General features: G+C 50.2%; 1 protein-coding gene across 1 annotated transcript; it reads left to right on the forward strand.

Moving 5' to 3' along the window:
• Positions 1–1,505: 1,505 nt before the first annotated feature.
• Positions 1,506–20,512, forward strand: LOC135402443 (uncharacterized). Its single transcript, XM_064635629.1, has 25 exons — positions 1,506–1,690; positions 2,651–2,842; positions 3,591–3,782; positions 3,966–4,062; positions 4,210–4,295; positions 4,792–4,986; positions 5,533–5,592; positions 5,691–5,717; positions 6,328–6,391; positions 6,561–6,659; positions 7,136–7,321; positions 7,574–7,669; positions 7,910–8,008; positions 8,897–9,111; positions 12,255–12,584; positions 12,704–12,889; positions 13,535–13,631; positions 14,318–14,400; positions 15,187–15,378; positions 15,880–16,062; positions 16,586–16,774; positions 16,906–17,005; positions 17,307–17,389; positions 17,737–17,757; positions 18,003–20,512. Exons 1-25 carry the CDS (start codon positions 1,612–1,614, stop codon positions 18,044–18,046), a joined length of 3,195 nt encoding a protein of 1,064 aa, XP_064491699.1. The 5' UTR covers positions 1,506–1,611; the 3' UTR covers positions 18,047–20,512.
• The last annotated feature ends 414 nt before the right edge of the window (positions 20,513–20,926 follow it).

Below are 20,926 nucleotides of genomic sequence, written 5' to 3' on the forward strand. Positions count from 1 at the left end.
TGGGGCAGCAAACGTGGGTGCAGAGGGACAGACTGGTCTGAGCCTGATGGTGGGGCAGGTACAGATGTCTCCTGCAAGGCCTCAGGTAGGAAAACAGCCTGGCTCAAGGGTTCAGCCTGCCAGCAAGGGGGATTTCACTGAGCTGAAGCTGCAGCGCTCGGTCCTCCCGGTGTAAGTGGATCCGAACCACTCCCTGAGGAGACTCGACACTACCTGGAGTCTTTGCCAAATACTTTTCAACATCTCCATGTCCCATGCTGAGGTCACTGCCCAGAATTCAGAGTGTTGGGGGTTTTTTTTCTGGCTAACAGCTTCCTTTTGCTTTGTGCAGCCACCTGTAAAAATATGTGGCCAAGGTATGTCCATATAATTCTTCATCCCCCTCCCAAGTACGTATTTCAGAGGAGGACCTTACCCAGGCTGCCTGACTCCTCCCTGGGTCTCGTTGCAAATGATTTCGTTACATCTGCTTGGAGCTTAAATTGTATTGGAAAGGAAAGGAAAGTGGAGAGAAAAAACTAAAGTAAAACAGGTAAGTTTGAGCTTCTCAGTGGAAACATCAGTGTTTCCTGCACAGCAAAGGCAAACAGGAAGGTGCAGGTTTGCTGCTGGCTGCCCTTTGCTCGGTGTGGGAGCACTGCTCAGCAGAATGGGATGAGGCAGCAAACTCAGCCACAGCCTTTCCTCTGGCTTTTCCCTCAAGCCCCATGGGTGGGGATCCCAGAACAGCTCCACTTTCCCCATATGGAGCCAAGGCGAAATGCTCCTGTGCCTGATGAGGCCTGAGGACACACCTGAGCCTCTTTGGGCAGCACAGCATCTCCTTCAAAGAGTTTTTAGTCTAACTGGGAGAGTTACAGTGGGAACACTGGTATCCCCACTACCCGTCCATAGGGGTTAATAGAAGCAGCCCAATTAGCAACTTCAAGGTAGGGCTGATTTAAAACTCCCTGCTGTCTTCTGGGCCCCTCTCGAGCTGGAGGAGAGCCCTTGTCTCTCTGTTCTTACAGAAAAGCCTCTTTCCATGGAAGTTTGTTCTTTGGGACAGGCAGGTGATGTTTGAAGGTGGTTTGGGGGTCTGGCAGGGTCTGGTGCCCCTGAGCTGTGCTGGGCTGAGCCAGGTGCTGCTGGAGAGGGCAGGTGGCACCAAGGAAGAGTCAGCTCTTGTCCCCACAGGCAGTAGAGCCAGTGCTGAGGGACGAATGCACTCTTCACCCCCCAAACACACACTCTGGGGTGTGCCCAGAGCCAGCAAGATCCCCCAGGCTGCCTTTTTTGGTTTGGGTCTTTTCCTTTGGGAGTTGACAGCTTTGGAGGGAGGGTTGTCTTTACTGGAAGGTGCAGAGAAGCGATGCGAGGGAGAGGCTGAGGCAGCGGGTGCCCGCAGAGCCCCGCTGCATTCCTCGGGATGCCAGGCGTGCCCCGCGGAGCCGGCACGGGGGGGGAACCGCGTCTTCCACACCCACTGCCCACCGCAGGCACGGGTTTCGTCAGAGAATTTCCCGGAGCTGAGGTGGCCGGGCGGGGTGCGGGGGTGCTGCGGGAGTGGCCCCGCTGCCCATCGCTCCCCGCCCCGCGGGGGCCGCCCGGGCAGTGCCGGGGAGACCCGCGATGGGCTCCGGCCGCTGCCGCTCGCTCCTGCCCGCGCTGCTGCTGCTGCTGGTGCTGCTGGTGCTGCCCTCGGCGTGGGGTGAGCCCTCGGGGAGGGACTGGGGGTGCGGTGAGCCCTGACACCCTGTGTGTGTGCTCCGTGGGTGCGTGTGATGTGTTTGAGCGTGTGTGTTCCACGCGGGTGTGTGCCCTCTGTGTGTGTGCATGTGCTCCGTGTACATGTGTTTTGTGTGCTCCCTGGGGGTGGGTGTGTCCCCTGTGGGTGTGTTATCCCTGTGAGTGTATGTTATCCGTGTGTACGTGCTCCTGGGGCCGTGTGTGCCCTGGATGTGTGTGTGTGCTCCCTCTCCATGTGTTCCAGGTGCTTTCCTTGTGGGAAGGTGTGTGCTCAGTGTGCTCTGTGTGTGTGCTCTGTGTCAGTGGATGTGCTCTGTCTGTACATGCACTCTGTGTGTGTGTGTGTGTGTGTGTGTGTGCACCCCCTCCATGGGCATTTGGGCTCCATGTCCATGTCCGTGCTCCCTGTGCATGTATGTGCTCTATGTGCATGTCTGTGCTCCATGTACCTCTGTGCTCCATGTACATGTGTGTGCTCCATGTACATGTCTGTGCTCCATGTACATGTCTGTGCTCCCTGTGCATGTATGTGCTTAATGTCCATGTATATGCTCCCTGTGGATGTGTATGCTCCATGTGCACGTATGTGCTCCACATGCATGTATGTGCTCCATGTCCATGTATGTGCTCCCTGTGCCTGTATGTGCTCCCTGTCCATGTTTGTGCTCCCTGTGCATGAATGTGCTCAATGTGCATGTGTGTGCTCCATGTGCAAGTATACTCTGCATGAGTTTCTGTGCTCTGCTTGCATGTGCTCCATGTGTGTGTACTGTGTGCTTCACATGTTCCAGGCGTGCTCTGCTCCGTGGGCTGCCCCACTGTGTGTGTGCCACATTCCCCCCACACTCCGAGTGTGCCCTGCCCGGGGAACAGACAGAGAGGCAGCAGAAGCCTCACTAAATCCCGGTGTGTTTTGCCACAGGTGACTGTGGGCCCTTGCCCAATATCAGCCACGCAGAGCCCACAGAGGACATGAAAGACAAGCAGAGCTTCAGTGAGGGCTCCACGGTGAGGTATGTCTGTGTCACAGGTTACACCAAACGCCCCTTCCTCTCCGACACCGTCCAGTGCCTCACGAACTCCCAGTGGTCCCACCTCCCGGAGTTCTGTGGCCGTAAGTATTTCCCTTTCTCTGCTTGGAGACGCTTGTGAAAACATTCAGTGCTTTGGCAGTCGCTGTTTCAGGGGTTTCCTCATCAGGAGTGGCCATCAGGATGAAGTGGCTTAGGGAAGGATCTCTTACTGCCCCTTTTTTTTCCTCACCCCCACTTTGGGGTTGGAGCCACGTGCTGGCATTTGTGTGCTAATAAAAATAGATCAATAGCTTGGGAATGATTCAAAGAGAGCAGATTTTAACATCTAAAACTTTTTGCATTAAGTAGTCATCTGGGAACATCTTCTGATAGAATCCTACAATGGTCTGGGTTGGAAGGGACCTTAAAGTTCATCTCAGTCCACCTTCCACTAGCCCAGGTTGCTCCAAGCCCTGTCCAACCTGGCCTTGGACACTTCCATGGCTGGAGCAGCCACAGCTTTTCTGGACAACGTGTGCCAGGGCCTCCCCACCCCTATATAAAGAACTTTCTCCTAATATCCAATCTAACCCTGCCCTCTCTCAGTGTGAAGCCTTGTTCCCCTTGCCCTGTCACTCCATATAAATAGTCTCTCTCCATGTGTTTGTAGATTCCTTTCTGGTTTAATTACACAAATTACCCATCACCTTCTTAAAACTATTTGTGTTATCCATGTTCTTTAGTGAGGCTTGTTTGTTATCACCCGGCTTTATGTTTATACACAGTTGAGAATGCAAAATATTGTTATTTTTTCTTTGTAACTGACATTCCGGTTGTCTCTGTTGCCAGGTAGCTGTCCCAGCCCTCCATATGTGCCATTTGCTAAAATATCACAGGAAGATCAAACACAGAATTTTTATCCTGTTAATACCACGGTGAAGTACATTTGTCGCCCAGGCTTTGAGAACACCACAGACCAGCTCCCCACCAGCACCTGTCTGGACAACTTAAAGTGGTCAGAAGTCCCTGAGCTGTGTAGGAGTGAGTGTCTCCATGTAATTTTATTTTCTCCAATGCTGTGTTCCTAGTGCCACGTCTGTATTTTAGAATTGCTCTTTTTTAATGACATTTAACGTGAAATACCACCAAGTCTCCTGGTTTGCCGCTGCCACACTGTCACCCCCAACCTCGTGGTGTCCTAAGGATAATCTCACTCTTTTCCAGGGAAATCTTGTGGTATTCCAGCAAGTCCAGAACATGGCAAAGTTATTACAGATGATCATCTGCTCGGTGCAAAAGCCACTGTGGCCTGTGACCGTGGGTGAGTGTGAAGCAGCTGCCCACTGCATCCCAGTTACCTGGCCAGAGACACTGGTGGGTGAACTGGGACATGGGGCTCTGCCCATGTGGAGTCCTTGGCAACTCTGTGGTGACAACAAACTTTGGGATGTGCCTTTTCTCCCTGCAGGTACATCCTAGAGGGAGGGTCAGCTTTCATCTTTTGTACCCTATGGGGAAATGAAGTTGTCTGGAGTCAACTTCCAGCTTGTCAGGGTGAGTGAATTGTCCAGTGCTTGACTGGAAATACCAGATATTCCAACTCAGGAATACTGGAATTGTTTGTTGATTTTACTAAGTCAAGTCCTGCCCTGGGCAGGGACACCTTCCCCTATCCCAGGTTGCTCCAAGCCCTGTCCAACCCAGCTTTGGACACTTCCAGGGATGGGGCAGCCACAGCTTCTCTGGGCAACCTGTGCCAGGGCCTCCCCACCCTCATGGGGAAGAGTTTCTTCTGTGTATCTAATCTAAACCTTCCCTCCTTCACCTTGAGGCCATTTTCCTTTATCCAATCACTGCATGCCTTTGTCCAAAGTCCCTCTCCAGGCATCTTGGAGCCCCTTTAGGCACTTGAAGGGGCTCTAAGGTCTTCCCAGAGCCTTCTCTTCTCCAGGCTGAACAGCCCCACCCCTCTCAGCCTGGAGAGTTCTCCCATCAGGGAGAAGAGCATCCCAGGGGCCACCTCCTGAACTCTTTTCTCTTCCTCCCACAGCTATTTCTTGTCCTCCTCCTCCAGCCATTCCCCATGGGCAGCACGATGGCAACAGCACAGAGAAGTTCCTGTATGACTCAGTCACCACCTACATGTGTGACCCCGGGCTGGAGCTCGTGGGGAACAAATCCCTCCGTTGTACAACAGAGAACGGGGTCCTTGGAGTCTGGGATGGGGCTGCTCCCGAGTGCAGGGGTGAGCACTGCTGGGTAATCACCCCCTTCTCCAGTGCTTTGTTCTTGCCGGGCAGATAATTACTCCTAATCCCCTTCTCTCACAAAGGGAAGGACAGACATTCCATAGGGTTTGTCTCCAGGGCAGCAGGGTCTGTGTGCAGCAGGGATGTGCTCTGCAAGGTGCCAGGCCCTGCCCAGGGGCACTGTGAGCACAGCTGGACCTGCTTTTACATTTTTCCCTTTAAGAGGAACAGGCAGAATTTTGACTGAAAACGTGTGAAGTGCATCAGTAACTGCAAAGCTGGGGGAGTGAAGGGATTTGTGTCTCATGTCCAACAACACCTGGGCAATAAAGCCAAGTGGGACAGCAGACTGTCCCCAAGGATTGGAGTGTCACCAAGAGCTCCCTGTGTGACTCTTGCACAGCTCTTGCTGTTGCAGCCTTGGATGCACAAGTCACCTGCCCATGCCATGTTTACTCTCACTGAACTCTTATATATATTATATATAAATGGAGGAGCATATAAAATAACACTTTGAGTGCTTTTCCTTTGTCTCTCCCCAGTTAGCACTGCAGCAGAGACAAACCAAACTGGATCCTCCAAAGGGAATCCTTACTGGCTGGGTAAGAGCTCAGTTACTAAAAACTCCTGTTAATTGCTGTAACTGCACCACATTTGGGGCTTTAATTTTTAACATCCATTTCATAATTTTCTTCCCTAGCAAGTATCCTCATCCCTAGTTGCATTGGTAAGTAGCTTAAAATTGAAAATATATTCTCCTAACCCGAAGCTGTCATTTGCTGTTAAATACCTGGAGTCAGTGGTTGACTGGGTTCACTCCCCCCACTCCTGAGTGTCTCTGGAAAGGATTTAGGGGTTTCTCTGCTGTTGGGTGATGGATCAGCTGTCTTAGTGTAAAACATTAAATAAATTGAGGGTGAAATGAAAGATGCCAAAGAAACCAACCAAAACCTGCACATCCTGTCACTCTTTAATTGACAAAGTTGCCTTAAAAGGCCTTGGCAGACTTTGAAACATGAGAGATTTGTGAGGCATGGAAAAGAGACCAAGTACTGAAAGTGTTATGTTTAAAATACAAAAGAAACAGGAAAAACCCTAAATAAATGAGGATCACACCCTGGACAAGCTCAGCAGGACACCAGGCTCAGCAGTGGCTCCTGTGCTCCATGCTCAGAGGCAGGAGAAGGATTTTGCAATTATCTGGCTGACAGGGAGCCCTGAGGTTGACAGACAGCGCCAGCACAGAGAATTTTGCTGCCCAAACTGCAGTATTTCACTTAAATTACAGATTAAATTTTGGGTTGGCAGTTGTTTTTTTTTTTTCCCTTCTTTGTCAGTTCCCCCAGTAGCCCTTGGAATTCTAGCTGGGATCATCATGAGGTGGAAAGACAATGAAAAACAGTAAGTGACACAAAGCTGCCCCTTGAAAATCTTAACTTTCCCCTAGGGGTAAGTGGATGTTTCCTTTCAAGCTCTGTACCTTCAGTATATATTTTCATGGTTAGTGCTATCTTCCCGTGTTGCTAATTTGCTTTTTATTCTACACATTTTCTCCCTTCTGTCTCTTCAGCTCTTATAACATGAATTTACAAAAGCACAGGGTGAAGAAGGGAAGGGATGCACCGATGTGCCCGAAGAAGCAGCCCATGCCATGGAATTCCTATTTTTGGTAGGTTTGCTTGTTCATCTGCCCAAAAGCTTGTGCCAGCCTTCTAACTGTACCCATGGGTCTCACTGGTGACCTGTAAAAACACGTCCTCAGGAAGTTTTGGGCTCTCAAATGCCAACATACCGTTTGCTGAGAGGCACCGGCGGCTTCACGGGAGGGTTTGGTGCTCACTGGCTGCTCTCTGGGCTCAGCCTGAGGGATTATGGTCTGAAGCTGTGCCAGGGGAGGTTTAGGTTGGATATTAGAAAGAATTTCTTTCCAGAGAGGGTGATCAGCCATTGGAATGGGCTGCCCAGGGAAGGGGTGGATTATCCATCCCTGGAGGTTTTTAAGAAGAGACTGGATGTGGCATCAGTGCCATGGGCTGGGAACCACAGCGGGGTTGGATCAAGGGTTGGACTTGATGATCTCGGAGGTCCCTTCCAACCCAGCTGATTCTGGGATTCTATGATTCTCCCCATCTCTCTCCTCCACAGCCACACAACGAGTTGCCACGTGTGTCCCACCTGCAGGAAGCAGCTGCACGAAGCCCTGGCCCCTCTCACGGTGCCCACGCGCCGCGGCTGCGCCGCCTGCGAGCACTGGCTGAGCACCAGCAAACCACGCACCTACTCGGTCCCCAGCATTGGTGACAGGGAGAGCCAAGGCCCAAGAGGCACCAGGTACCACCAGGCTCTTGCTCCTGCTCCCCTTGTGTGGGTCCACGGAGGGCAAAACTTTCCCCAAGGAGGAGAAAGCATCTCTACGTGGATGGAGCAGGTTTTGTGGTTGGAATTCATTTGGTTCCTCCAAGTCCAGTTTCGGCAGGAGGAAGTATTTGATATTTAGAAAAAGGTGGCTCTGTCAGGCAGCAGGTGTTCTGGGAAAGCCACACATTCAGGTGATTCAGGTGTCTTCTCTCTCTTTGTGTTCAGCTCTCCTGCCAAAGCTGTGGATGTGCAGAGGGGTCACGGTGCAGGAGAAGCTGGTCCAGAGTGGAGTGAGGCAGAGCAGCCCGTGGGCCACAAAAGGTCTGTCTTCCACTTAAAAACACACAGATGTCATGGTGGGATTGGATAAAAATCACTTCAGAGTAGAGCAAATCTGTTTTTATCACGGAATCCCCAGAGTGGTTTGGGTTGGAAGGGACCTTGAAGATCATCCAGTTCCCATGGGCAGAGCACACCTTCTACTAGACCAGGTTGTTCCAAGCTGGCCTGGAATGCACATCCATGCAGTCAGTGCACAGCATTAATGGTGCTTCTCCACAGCAGCCACCACATCTGCCCCGTCTGTGAGAACTGGCTCCGTGCCCACGTTGGACAGTGGGACAGCAGTGCTGTGGCACCCAGGGAGTGGCAGGATGAGGGGTGAGTGTGGTGAGGCCGGTGCAGGCAGCTCCTCTGAGCAGTGGGCACCGGGGTGTGTGCCCAGTGTCCTCGAAATGAGAGTTCAACTCTTCAAATAGAAACACTCTGACAGTGCATGAATGCTGGCTCCACTTGCCTCCAGCTCTGTGTCAGCACAGTGCTGTGGTGCCTGCTTGCAAGCAAAGGGATGTGAAACTGGGGTGAGGTTTGCTCAGACAGTGCTTGGGTGGTTTCTTTGGGTGTCTCTGAATCAGCCTGTGCTCCTTGTGCTCACCTGGCTGGGTCTTGTGTTCTTTGGAGCTCTGGTTTTGGTTAGGCAGCAAAGAGCCTGGTGCTGTGAGAGACTCTGCAGCTTCTGTTCTCCTGCTGCCCAGTGCTTTTCCCACCTCTAGGCATGGTTAGTTTGCTTGGGGCAAGATAAGGAGTTTGGGCAGAGCAGCAACCAGGTGAGCAAGATAATCCTGTTTGCTCTGTTCGCTTATCTTTTGACACTTGCCCATGAGAATCTGATGCTCTCTCAGGCTCCCAAAACTTCCTTAACAGAGTCATCACTGACAAATTCAAATAAATATTTAGTTAAATAAACATAGTCTGACGTGTGCATCTGCTTGCTTTATCTTCAGTAAGTGTGAACTTCTTTTTATTCCACTTGTTTGGGGTTTTTTTCCATTTATGTCCCACTGTTGTGTGAGTGCTTTTAGCCCTTAACACTGGAGAAGCCATTTCAGTTCTGCATCATGAATTGCTGCTTATTTGAGTTTAAAAAGTTAATCTCTTTGAAATTGCCAGGTAAACCAGCTTTTTTGAGTGCTGGAGGCTGTGCTTTAGTGAGGAGCAGTTTGTCACCACCCCACTGGGACTCACCCACCCTTGTCTCTCTCCCCACAGCCCGCGGGGCCCCGTCTGCTCTCCCTGCACGGACCAGCTGCACCTCTCCCTTGTCCACAGCGCCACGTGGAGCAGTCCTGTGGTGTGTCCCCTGGCTGCAGAGGGGACCCCAGCCCACCTCGTGCCTCAGCACACCCCCAGCTGCCACGTGTGCCCCGTCTGTGCGGTGCCAACCCACACACACTTGTGCCAGCCCCGGCACCAGGCACCCGATGGTAGGGACCCAAAACACCCCTCAGGTCACCGGGGTGGGGGCCACAGCACCACAAACCTGTCTTTCCTCCCAAAGCCTGAGGGCCCACCCTGATTAAGCTTCTTATTTCCCTGTTGCAGGATAAATCCAGGGGGCTGCGGCGTCCTCGGGGCACGAGGAGGGAATTCTGACACTAATCCCTGACACTGTGTGGAGTAATTGATAAAGAGTCTGGAAATCAAAAGCCACCTGGCTCTGATGGGTGCTGATAAGGTCAGGGTACACTGAGGATGTTCCCTGTGCATGGATAGACACATGGATACACCAAAGAATGGATTGATGTGGAGACACCACATCCCCTCTTCCAGACATCCTGCAAGAAGGGAACGTGGTCACCTTTTGACCTCTGTCATCCATCCATCAGAAAAGGAATGGATGCTAACTTTATCTCAACCTAACCCTTATGACCAGAGTCATGCAAACTCCGAGAAAAAAGGTATGAAAAGGAGGTTAAGATGGGGAAAAGATCCAAGGAAGATTTCCATTGAAACTGTTGGATCAGCCGTCAGGCTGAACCTGTCTTCCCATCCCCCTTTAAGGATGCTTATGGGGTGAGAAATTTAAACTTTTAAGGAACTAGAGTTTGCTTTCTCTTCATAATGTGGTAGTAGGTTGCTTAAATCTGTATTTGTGCTTTTTTTGTGGTATTATTACTTTGTTTCGAGTGTGTTTTGTAGACAGACTCTATCACCGAGGACTATAAACCTTTATTAGCTGGTCACAATTTGTGTTAATAAACTGTGTTATTTTGTAACTGTTAGAGTTAGTCCTTTTAATAAGGTGCTAATAGTTCTTCTGGCACCAGAATAAACACAAAGGAGTACCTGCTGAGAGGTCCCCATGCGGTTTTGATCTCCCAGGGACACTAACAAGCAAATATAATTTTAGGAGTGGGGTAAATTTCCCTTCCCCTCCCTTTCCCTGACCCACTGTCAGGGATGAAATTCTTAGTGCAATAAGGCAACCTGAAGTCAAAGGTCTGACTTCACTACCAATGACTTCTTGGTAAAGGAGCAGGAAAATCAAACACACTTCAAAACCCAGCTCTGTGTTGGTTTAATACCTACTTTGTTTATTTTTGTATGAAAAAACTATTTTTGCAGCTCTTAAAGCAAGGCTTTAAAAATTCAGTAAATCTTTCACAATAGGCACCCTCTTTGCACAGTCTTACAAGATTTATTCGTATTATTTAAACTTTTTTTTTTTACTGAGGTTCCTTTCCTAGCGAGCAGAAGCAAGTGTAAAAATTAGAGTATTTATAGTAAAACTGTTTTGTAAATAAAAGGAATCTAAAATAAGGAATACTGGTATGCTGGCTTGGGGGTTTATTTCGTGTTTACTAATCCAGCCTTCTCCTAGAGTGCTTTAAGTGATTTCGCAGCCTCATTCTTTGCCGGATGTAATCGAGCTCACTAATTGCTTCTGCTCAGATAATTGCTGTTGTTGCCCTGGCACCCACAGCCGTGCCCAGCCTTTCCTGGGAACTGTGATGACGGAGCTGAGGTGCCACTGCTGGCGTGGAGCCCGTGCCCACCGCGGGCAGTGCCAGGGAAGGTGTGTGCTCCTCTCCGGGTGGAACCTTCCCTCGGTCAGCCCTCAGTGTTCCTGCACTGGTTTTGTGTTCTCTACCCAAAAACCCAGGCTGCAGCTCCAGTGGGATGTTCCCAGGATTCAGCTCCGTGCACAGCTCGTACTTGTTTTGGTTTGATACAGGGGACAAAATATTGATAAAGCAGAGGCTGTAACATTTGCCTTTCTGCTTTATCAGTGTTTGCCAAGAGATTGCATTGATGGGGGCTCTGGAAAACACCCAGATGGGGGTGGCAAACGGGCAGTGCCACGGAGAGGACAAAAGCACCACACAGTCCCCAGATCCTTCTGTTGTATCTCTTATCAAACTGGGGCACAGCACATTTCCATGGGCTTGTGCTGTAAATCTGCTTTGAGGAGAGGGAGAGGCAGTGGCCACTTGAGCACGTGAGCTGTCCCACGCCCTGCCTGCTGTCCCTCCCTGTCCCTGCTTGCTCATCCCTTGGAATGCAGGGCTGGAGGCAGCAGGGGCTGTTCAGGGGTGCCAGGTGGTCCCCCCAGCGTGCCCTAAACCTCACCTGGCTGGCACAGAAGGTCAATCTCACCTCTTGGTGAAGCAATGACACAGTGCTGGAAGCAGAAAACAGTGAAGAAAGTGCAAAATTCAATATGCAATGGTGCAAACATGGACACCTGACGGAGGTCTTGTGGTTTGTGTTCCTGTGGCATCGGGGAAGAACGATGGAATGAGGTGGAAGCTTCACAGTCATCTTCCACCTGATATTCCAAAAGGGTTTGTACAAACCAAGTACACCTCCTACCAGGAAATACTCTGTACAACACAACCACAAAAAACAGAAGCTTTGACCACAGCACTCTGCTCGGTAGGGGTTAATAAGGTATAAAATGTACCCTGTGTTTGTATACAACTCAGGGAGAAGAATTCGACATGAAATTGCAGGGACAGATCAACACCTTTGTCCCCCTTCCCCTCCCCAGAAGAGACATCTCTTGGCAAGTCTTGACACTTGCTGTGCCAAGTGTTGACACGGGAAATTAGGCTTGAGATTGCAATGGTATTGTTAGTGCTCTCTGCAGCTATTCTGCACTTAATCCATTTACCACCAGCAATCCAAAAGAACTGCATATGTTGTATCCAGTAAATCGTGCTGTTCGTGACCCCCACTGGCTCTTTTGAATGCAACCAGCCCTACAGTTCACAGACTGGTCACACAACTCGTGTGACACTTTTGCAACACCTTGGAATGGTGCAACACCGTGTGGCAGGAGGACAAGTGCTCTTCGGAAAAAAACACATCTGTGGTGACATCAGGCTGTCCTTGAGTTGAGGACCAAGTGTGTGGTGACCAGGAATAAGCAGCCTTCACAAGGCAGACACTCCACGTGTTTACAACTGTTTGGGGTAAGTCATGCATGCTACGTGTTGGGTTATGCATCCCAAAGGTAAACTCCTTCCCTGGAATCGGGTGGGGCAGGAGAGGCCGAGGGGAGGAGGAAGGAACCCTGGCTGTTCCTCGTTTGTTAAGCGGCATCATTTCCTACCCATTAAACTATAAAACGGCAGCGCCCTGGGAGCCGCCGGAACAGGTGAGGGAATTGTTTCGGGAATTAGCCGAGGTGCCGCCGCCCACAGCGCCGGGGGCACAGAGGACACGAGGCACTCGTTTCCCTCAGCAGCCCGAGGAAAAGAGTCCCTTCGTGCAACAGCCGCGACAGGGATCCGCGTCCGCCCCGGGGAGAGCCGCGCTCCGCATCCCTGCGCATCCCGCGGGGCCGGCACCGGGAGGGACCTGGCACCGGGAGCGGCTCCGGGAGCGGCCCCAGCTCCGGCCATGGCTCTGCGCTGGCTCTTGGCGCTGCTGCTGGCACTGCCCGGCGCTTGGGGTGAGCGGGGACCCGGCGGGACAGGGGCTGCGTGGGGCCGGGGTGGACCCGCGTGGAAATGGGGCTGGGGCGGGGAAGGGCTCGGAGGAGCCCCGTCACCATCACCTTTCTGCCCGCAGGGGACTGCCCGCAGGCGCCGACTTTCGTCTTTGCGGAGCTCACCACGACCCCCGAGGAATCCTACCCCGTGGGGACCCAGCTGAGGTACCGCTGCCGCCCGGGGTACGTGAGGAACGGGGACCAGGCCCCCGTGGTCACTTGCCTCCTCAACTCCACCTGGTCGGAGCAGCCCGACTTCTGCATCGGTGGGTTCCCCCGTGGTGGGATTGGGGGGCGGGCACAGCCCCTGCAGCACCACAAACCCCTTCACGGCTCAGCGCAGCTCAGAAAGATGCTCCCCTATCCCTGTTTTAGGGCAGTTAAAACAAGTGCCCACCCTGGGTGCCTGCCCGGGGTGGCCCTTTTGCTTAGAAATGTTAATCTCTGGGAGATGATCTCTGCCATTCTGACTTTACCAGCTGGTGGTGCAGCGTTAGTGCTGTGATATATTCACACAGAAACAAGGGACGGTGTGGAGGAGGCTGTGAGTGTCTGTTGTCCCCATGTGACATCCTGTCCCCATCCCCTTCACGCTATTTCCCTGTGGACCAAGACCTCTGGGTTTTTTATCAGTGTCTTTTTTCAGCAAGCACATAAACCTTAGCTTTTTCTAACTTGTCCTCAGCCTTTTCTGTTCTGTTATTTGCTTTTCGTTTAAGTTTTAACTTTCAGTTCCTCAGAAATTAATGTGGCTCTTGTATCTCTTCTGCAAGTGCTAGTGCTTGCTCTCGGGGCAGTCAGGTGCCTGATAAACGGTCAATTAGTCAGTAATGACACTGAACAGCTACTGTCAGCTGGATTTCACTCTAATCCTATAAAATAGAGGTAATGCTGAGCACTTGCCCTTCCAGGAAAGTCGTGTGGGCAACCAGACATCTCGAATGGCAACTTTTACACCAGCACCAATCTGCTGCTTGGGGCGACCATAACCTTCACCTGTAACATTGGGTAGGTGTCAGCCCAAGCTCCTGGTGAGTCGAGGTGGGGTGACAGCACCCAGGGGACACTGGGAGGCTTTGAACAGCTGGGGCTGCTCCTCTGCAAGCACAGGCACGGTGGGGAGCAGGGAGCCACAGGGGGTGGTGGGCTGTCCCTCTGCTCTTGCTGTCAAAACATAATAATCCTCGGGCCTGAGGGTGTGGATTTTGCAGTTTGCTTTTTGGCTGCTTTGCTAAGAATTGGGTTCCTTTCCTGTTGCTGCTCGTTAGCAATTCAGCGTTTGTTGTTGCAAGCTGGGTCTGGCTGCCCATGGCTGAGATAAAGGGGGCTCTGGTGTCCTGGAAAATGCTGGGAGAGGGAAGGAGGGTGGTTCAGTATGTCAATAACACCTGGCTCTGCTCAGAAGATAAGCTGCTGTTTGGATCTGCCACTGCACAGACGGGGCTGAACGGATGCAGGGTGAGATGAAGTCTTGCTCGTGGTCCTGTGAGCTTGTGCAAGAATTCAGTTTCCTCCAATTGCATCATGTATTGCATTCCTTTAGGTGTTGAGAAAATGGTATTTCATAGGAGGGCTGGCTGATTGTACCCTAGGGTTCAGCTTCTCCAGAGAATATCACTAGAAACTGTACAACTTTCTCAATTTCTCAAAGTTTTTGCTTTTTTTCAAAGAGATTCAACCTTTCCTTTTCTCAGGTACCGACTAGTTGGGCCACCAACTGCACAGTGTGTATTTAAAAATGGTGAAGCTTACTGGGATAACATTCCAATCTGTGAGAGTAAGCAGATCTTAACTGGTTTATGCACATCTCTTCCTCAATGCTATTGTAATGTATCTGCTGGTTTGGGGACTGGCAGGTGGATTATCTCTTCTTGGTACCTAATGCAAATTCCTTTAGCCTTTAATGAGACTGACTCCTTACCCCTCCCTCTGGAGCTGAGAATGAAAATTTAAATAGAAAGGAGGGTCTGTGGATGTTGGCAGCAGCTCTGTAGTCAGATCCATGAGAAACTTCCTTGCTGAATTGCTTTGTCAGGAACTGTGGTTGACTGGGATTGAGATGCCTTCAGATGTGGCTGCACATCCAAAATCTTTATTTTCAAAGGGGAAATAAGTGATAAAGAGTCTTGATGGTGCTATTTGGGCTTTTTTAGCACACTGTGGGATAGGCCTGACTGTCAGCTGCTGATAGTTTAGATGCTTTGCTGCTATAATGGGTGTTCTGGCTCATCCTTGTCAGCATAACAAAGGTGAGGGGGCCAAACTGCCTGGAGAGACCACATTCACTGCCCCCAAAAGGCCTCTTCTGTGGTGGCAGCTCTTGGACAACAGATGCCATTTTGCTGTTTTCCCCTTTATCCATTTTAGAAAAAGAAACTCTGGAAAACATTCAGAATGGAAGGGCACATTCCAGACTTTAGGTTGAGGTGATGGCTTCTGAGGTGCTTCCCTGTCTTGTGTCTTTTTGGTTTGGGTTGTGGGTTTTTTGCTTTAGTAGTTAAATCTATATTTAATATTTGATGGAAGTATTCCTTCATTTCCTTACTGTTTCCTTCCCATGCAGTTATTGCCTGCCCACCACCTCCTGAAATCAAGAATGGGCAGCTCCTTGGTGGGGAAGGAGAATTCACCTTTGGCACGTCTGTAAGTTACAGCTGTAACACTGGTTTGTCTCTTATTGGAGATGTCACAATTTACTGTACAATGGGTCCTAACTACCAGGGAACCTGGAATGCTCCAGCCCCTGAATGCAAAAGTAAGTGCTTGCTTTCTCTCCTTATTCTTTCCACTTTGTTTCTCATCCCTCTCCCAGTTTGTACTTTCCTGATGGGCTGCCAAACATGAGAAGGTTGATTTGATCCTAAAAGGATTTCCAGGAAGCTTAATGCTGTGGGCTCTCAGGTCATGGCCAGAGGCAGGATTCTTCAACCTGCAGAAATCCTCCCTCTCCCTGCCCATGCCCAGGGCTTCCTGCAGGTGAAAAATGAAGTGCAGCTTCCTAATGATGTCTCTGTTCCAAGTAGTTGCACCTCACTGGGGACCTGCCTCTCTCAAAGTGAGAGGACAGCAGTTCTAATCTAGTAGGTGGCATCCCTGCCCATGGCAGGGACTTGGAACTCGAAGATCTTTGAGGTCCCTTCCAACCCAAATCATTCAATCATCCTATGATTCTCTTAGTGAGCTTAGAAAGCTTCTTGTGTCACTGCAGGGCTTTTTCTTCTAATAAATTTTCTAATCATCCTATTTTCACTTCCAGTGGTCAGCTGTAAAGATCCAGACGTGAAAAATGGGAAAAGGTTGTCTGGCTTTGGCCTTGAGCACACATATAAAGATACAGTGAGCTTTGAGTGTAATCCTGGTTATAAAATGAACGGTAGTAGTGTAGTTACCTGTGAAGCAAACAGTTCCTGGACTCCACCTCTGCCAACATGTGACCAAAGTGAGTAGAAACAAGTTTATTTCCTTGAGCAATTGTGGTGAAGTAGGTCTAAGAGCTGTAGAGCAGGTCCACTTCAAACCTTGTGCACTTGCAGCAGTGCCTTTGCAGAGGCAAGACCCCCTTGGGTCCTCAGCGTGGCAGCCCAGGCCCGAAGCTGTTTTATTTGGTAATAGCAAATGATCCAAAAGCTCGCTGAAAGGAGAGACACAGTTGTCTTCCACACCTGCCAGGTTTGGTTCAGCAGCTTGCAGACCTGTTGGGGATGTTTTGGCTTCGAGCTCAGCTGAATGGGGGCCCTGCAGGTTGGGTTGGTGGGCAGGGAAGGAGCATCTCTGAGGCAGATTTACCCAATCTGGTTAAGCAAACTGTGACATCCACTGCTCTTTGCTGAAAGGCTCAGATACAAACTGTGTCCCAGACATTCAAGCAGGCTGTGTGCTCCAAAGCAGGCAGTTCACTGCTGTCATTGCAGACCCCTTGGGTGTGTTCTGTAACCAGCCTTGTGTTTGTCTCCCACCCTTAGTCCGCTGTGGTTCCCCTCCACGCTTCCCTTTTGCTGAACTACCAACACCTGTGGGTGACAGCTCTGACTTTGGAACCAAGCTGGACTATCAGTGTAACCCAGGATATAAGGCAGCACCTGGAAAGTCCTCTACTGTCATTTGTCAGAGTAATGAGGCCTGGTCTGCTGCAGACCCAGACTTCTGTGTCCGTGAGTGTCTCTGTTCCTCTCCTGCCTTGCCCGGCTGTGGGAGGGATCTGGGTGTGCTTGGGATGTTACTCTGAAAACTGGGTCATGCCACGGGTTTGAAGTAATTCCTGTGCTGCTTTCTTTTCTTCTAGGACAGCAATGCTCTCCTCCCGAAGTAAAGAACGGGAATGTGGCTGGAAACGAAAAAACTTTCCCCTTTGAAACAGTTGTGAAGTTCACCTGCAATTCTGGGTGAGTGGGTCACTGCTTGGAAGGGACCATCCTGGGGGTCCATGGACAGGGATCACAGGCAGCTTCCTTGGTTTCCCAGTGCAAGTGTGTATTTTGGCTCCAGTGAGATCAGTGTGTGGTTAGACACCTGTGCTTGATGCAGTGAAATGCTCTGATTCAGCTCTTATTGCTGTTTTTACTTTGTGGCCACATCCCATTTCACAGCAGGACGGCCTCTGGTTAATCACTTGCCTGTGTGTGGTGGTTGGGGAGTGGGGAAAAACCCCTTCTGGAAAGGAGTAAACTTCTTCTCTTTCCTTAGGTATAAGGTAATAAACCCTTCTGCCAAATGTGTGGCATCAGGAAATGGAGTTCACTGGGATCCAGCACCTCCCTACTGCTCAAGTAAGAGGGAAAAACCCTGCACAGAGCCATTAAGATAACAGCTGGAACTGCTCTGGTGTGGCTGCCTTGCTGGTGGGCTTGGGCTGCTCTTCCTTGTGCTTCTTAATCAATCAACCCTAAAAATCAGGATTTCAGTACAATTCAAACTGTGAGGCCTTTGCTGCAATATTCTTGTACAGTTCAGAAATTATGCTGGCAAAGGGGAAGGAGCCTCTCTTTCCCATTCTGTGTGTTGCTTGTTTTCCATGCTCATTTGCTCCAGTTTGAGACACTGCATGTTGTGTAGTTTAGGAATAACTGTGCTGGATGGGTGCAGAGTTTCATGTTTTGTCTCCTTTCCTTTCCAGGAGCGAACATGATCGTTGTTGGTAAGTAATACAAATTCCTGAACCCCTGTACCCGGCTCCTGCCTGTCTTTGTTCTTGTCTCCTGCGTGTTCTGCTTGTAATGGGCTTAAAAGCCTTTTGTTACAGTCTCTGGTCATGTTGGTATTATTGGTGCTTTAGGATCATGAACTGAAAAGGGAGAGGGGAATGTAAAGAGGAACAAGGAGGGAAAAGATATTTAACTATGTTTGAAGTGAAACCCGAAGCTTCTTATTTGTACCTTGTAGGAATCTTCCCCCTCCTCCTGGCAATGCTGATCATGAACATCTAAGTTTGGGAACGGGCGCAGTGAGAAGTGTTGGACTCAATCAGACTGATCCCAGTGCTCTGCTTTTCCCTCCTGTGAAACTGGCCCTGGAGCAGCAACCAACAGCCCTTGGCTGGCAAAGCCCAGATGTTCCAGCTGCTGCCTGGGAAGGACTCACACTCCTGGCTGCAGCTGCAGCACGTTGTGTTGGACACAGCAGCTCGTGGGGCTGGAATGGAGTGGGAAGCTCTCTGCCACCTGGCTGGAATGCTGTCCAGAAATCAAGTGCAGTTATCCCTCTGTTAAGTCACAAAGATGCCAAAGACCTTCAGGCTGTAATAGAGGAAGCTCAAGAAAATCCTGAGCTTTGGGTACCTCTGCACATTGGGTTCCTCAGCCCCTCTAAGGTCATGGTGTGCCTGGTCCTGATCAGGACTTATGGGTTTCTGAAGTGTCCTGAGGTGGAAAATGCTGCCCCTGCTGAGAGGGTTAAAGTGAATGTCTTCATGTGAGTGATACCTCCTTAAACAAATTGCTTGAAACAAATGGGATGTATAAATTGGGCATTATCTGCGAGCACTGACAGCACTGAAAATCACAGAATTGTTAAGGTTGGAAAAGACCTCCAAGATCATCAAGTCCAACCTTTGACAAAACACCACCATATCAACTGAACCACAGCACTAATTGCCACGTTGAGTCACTTCAGATATTCACATTCTTCTTCATATAAAGCACAGTTGCAGCTGTTACTTCAAGGTGAATATGAACTGTTGTGCAACAGCAGGAATTTTACCTGAGAGAAAAAGTTTCAGTGCTTTTGTAGCAAAGAACAGCTATTCTGACCCTTCCTGTAGGAACTGGAGGTTTCTGCCCTGGCACTCTCTTTGTGTCGTGTTGAGGCTTCTCCACAAGTACCTCATGGAAACAGCTCCTGTCCCTGAACTCACTGGAGCTTCTCTGGAAGTGCTGAAGCTCTCAGTGGGCTGAAGGCCCCAGGAAGAAGTGGAGCTGCTCCAGGGTCTGGCCTGGATGCAGAGCTTGCAGGTGCCACCAAACATCAGAGTCTCTGCATATGAACCTTTTTGCTGCTCAAGTGACCGGTGTGAGGAATGTCTGAATTTGCATTTAAAAAGGATTTTTCAGGGGGTGCTGTACAGCCTGACCATCCTGGCTCACACTGTGGGTCAGCTGGTGCCAGCTCACCCTCTGGATGTCTCAGGGATTCCGTAGTGCTGGGGAGGAAAAGCAGATTTTTGGACTCTTGCTCCACTCGTGGCAGGGCTGAGGGGCTCCTGCACAGGGGGGCTCTTGCTGTGATGCCTCATCCAAGGTAGGTGCAGATGAACATCAAGCCAAAGCCTTCCTGTTCTCCTCCGTGGGGAACAGGACACCAACCCCACACCTTTTGTGCACTTTTCCATCCTGCCTGACCTGACCTAGTTGTTGTTGTGCTGAGGATGGTGTGTGAGGGCAGACAGAGGGCAGGGAGGAAGTTGTGGGACCTCACTCTCCTTGTCTAAGCCAAAGGCACAGGCAAAAATGCCCTTGATTTGTTTGGCTGATAGAAGGGCCATGCTGGAGCCTTGGTGTCCTTTCCTGGTCTGAGCTCAGCCTGGCTAAAGGATCACTTGATAAGCTAAAGAGGTGTCATCTCATAAAATAAATACTGGAAGGTTTCCTGTTTATAAGGGAAACAAGACTGTGATGGAATTTAAACTTGTTAAGCCTGAGACACGCGGACTTTTAGCTGCTGGTAAAGCAAGATTTTGAGGTTTGGGGTTTTGTCTGCTGCTGAGGTAAGTCACCCATCTGTGAGCTTCTTGTGATGCACAGCTGGGAGCAAAACCTGTCTACTACAGACTTTTTGTTTCTCCATTTTCACCAGTGGTTTCCTGTTAACAGGAACACACATTTAATAAGAAGGAAAAAAATGAACAGCCTTTTCCATCAACATGTTAGTCTTGTTCCAAATAGACCCACGAAGTTCTCTGTTCCCAGCAGAGCACTGTCCTGTTCAGCTGTCACAGGGGCACTGCGAGATCCTGTTTTCAAGCACTTTCCTGTTGCTAGTTATTTTTATTTATCTCTTACCATAAGCCATATGAGTGACTGGATGGACAAAACACCCCCTAAAGCCTTTTATCTTTGGGTTGTGTTTGGTTTTGTTATTTTAATCCCAGCACAATTGTTCCTACTCCATCATCCAGAGTGATTTTTCTGAATGATTTAACACTTGATTTGGGGACCAGCTTGGAATGATCTCCCCACAACCAAATGAAAGGAATTGTGAATGCTGTGATGTAACTTACAGGCATGGTTGCCAAAATTTACCAGTGAAGAGGGTTTATCTACTGTGTTTGTAATCGAGTTGTACATGTTTTTACTTTATAATCTGAGTGTAAACGACCAAGGGCAATTCTGAAGTGTGAATGTTGGACATGTAAATATTGGAAGCTCTCTGTCAATAAAAGGGATAAAAAGACTTGAGTAAGACGTGCCTTGCTGCTTGTTTTAGGCTCAGTGAGGAGCCTGCTATGTGAGGTGAGGAGCTGGAGGGTGCTGGGGCTGCTCCTTCCCCAAAAAGTCCTGTCTGAGGGGTTTTATTCTTCCAACCAGGGGCAGGGGATGAACCCTAGAGCAGCCAGGGTTGGGTTAGGAGGACTCAGGTCCACAATTGCTGCTGCTCCCATGTGTGTGGGAGGAGGGAATGCCACTCTCTGCCCTTCCCATACCCAGGTGAGCTGTGCTGTGTCTTTTCAGGTGCCATCACCACCTGGGGACCTGAGGCCACTTCCCCAGGGGAGGATGCTCTGCACCACGGCACAGCTCAGCTACAGCACCTCTGCCTGCACCCACACCCCCTCTTCCACAGATGCCTGAGGGTCCTGGGGGCCCATCCTC

Source organism: Pseudopipra pipra, chromosome 25, assembly GCF_036250125.1.
Source record: "Pseudopipra pipra isolate bDixPip1 chromosome 25, bDixPip1.hap1, whole genome shotgun sequence".
NCBI lineage: Eukaryota > Metazoa > Chordata > Aves > Passeriformes > Pipridae > Pseudopipra > Pseudopipra pipra.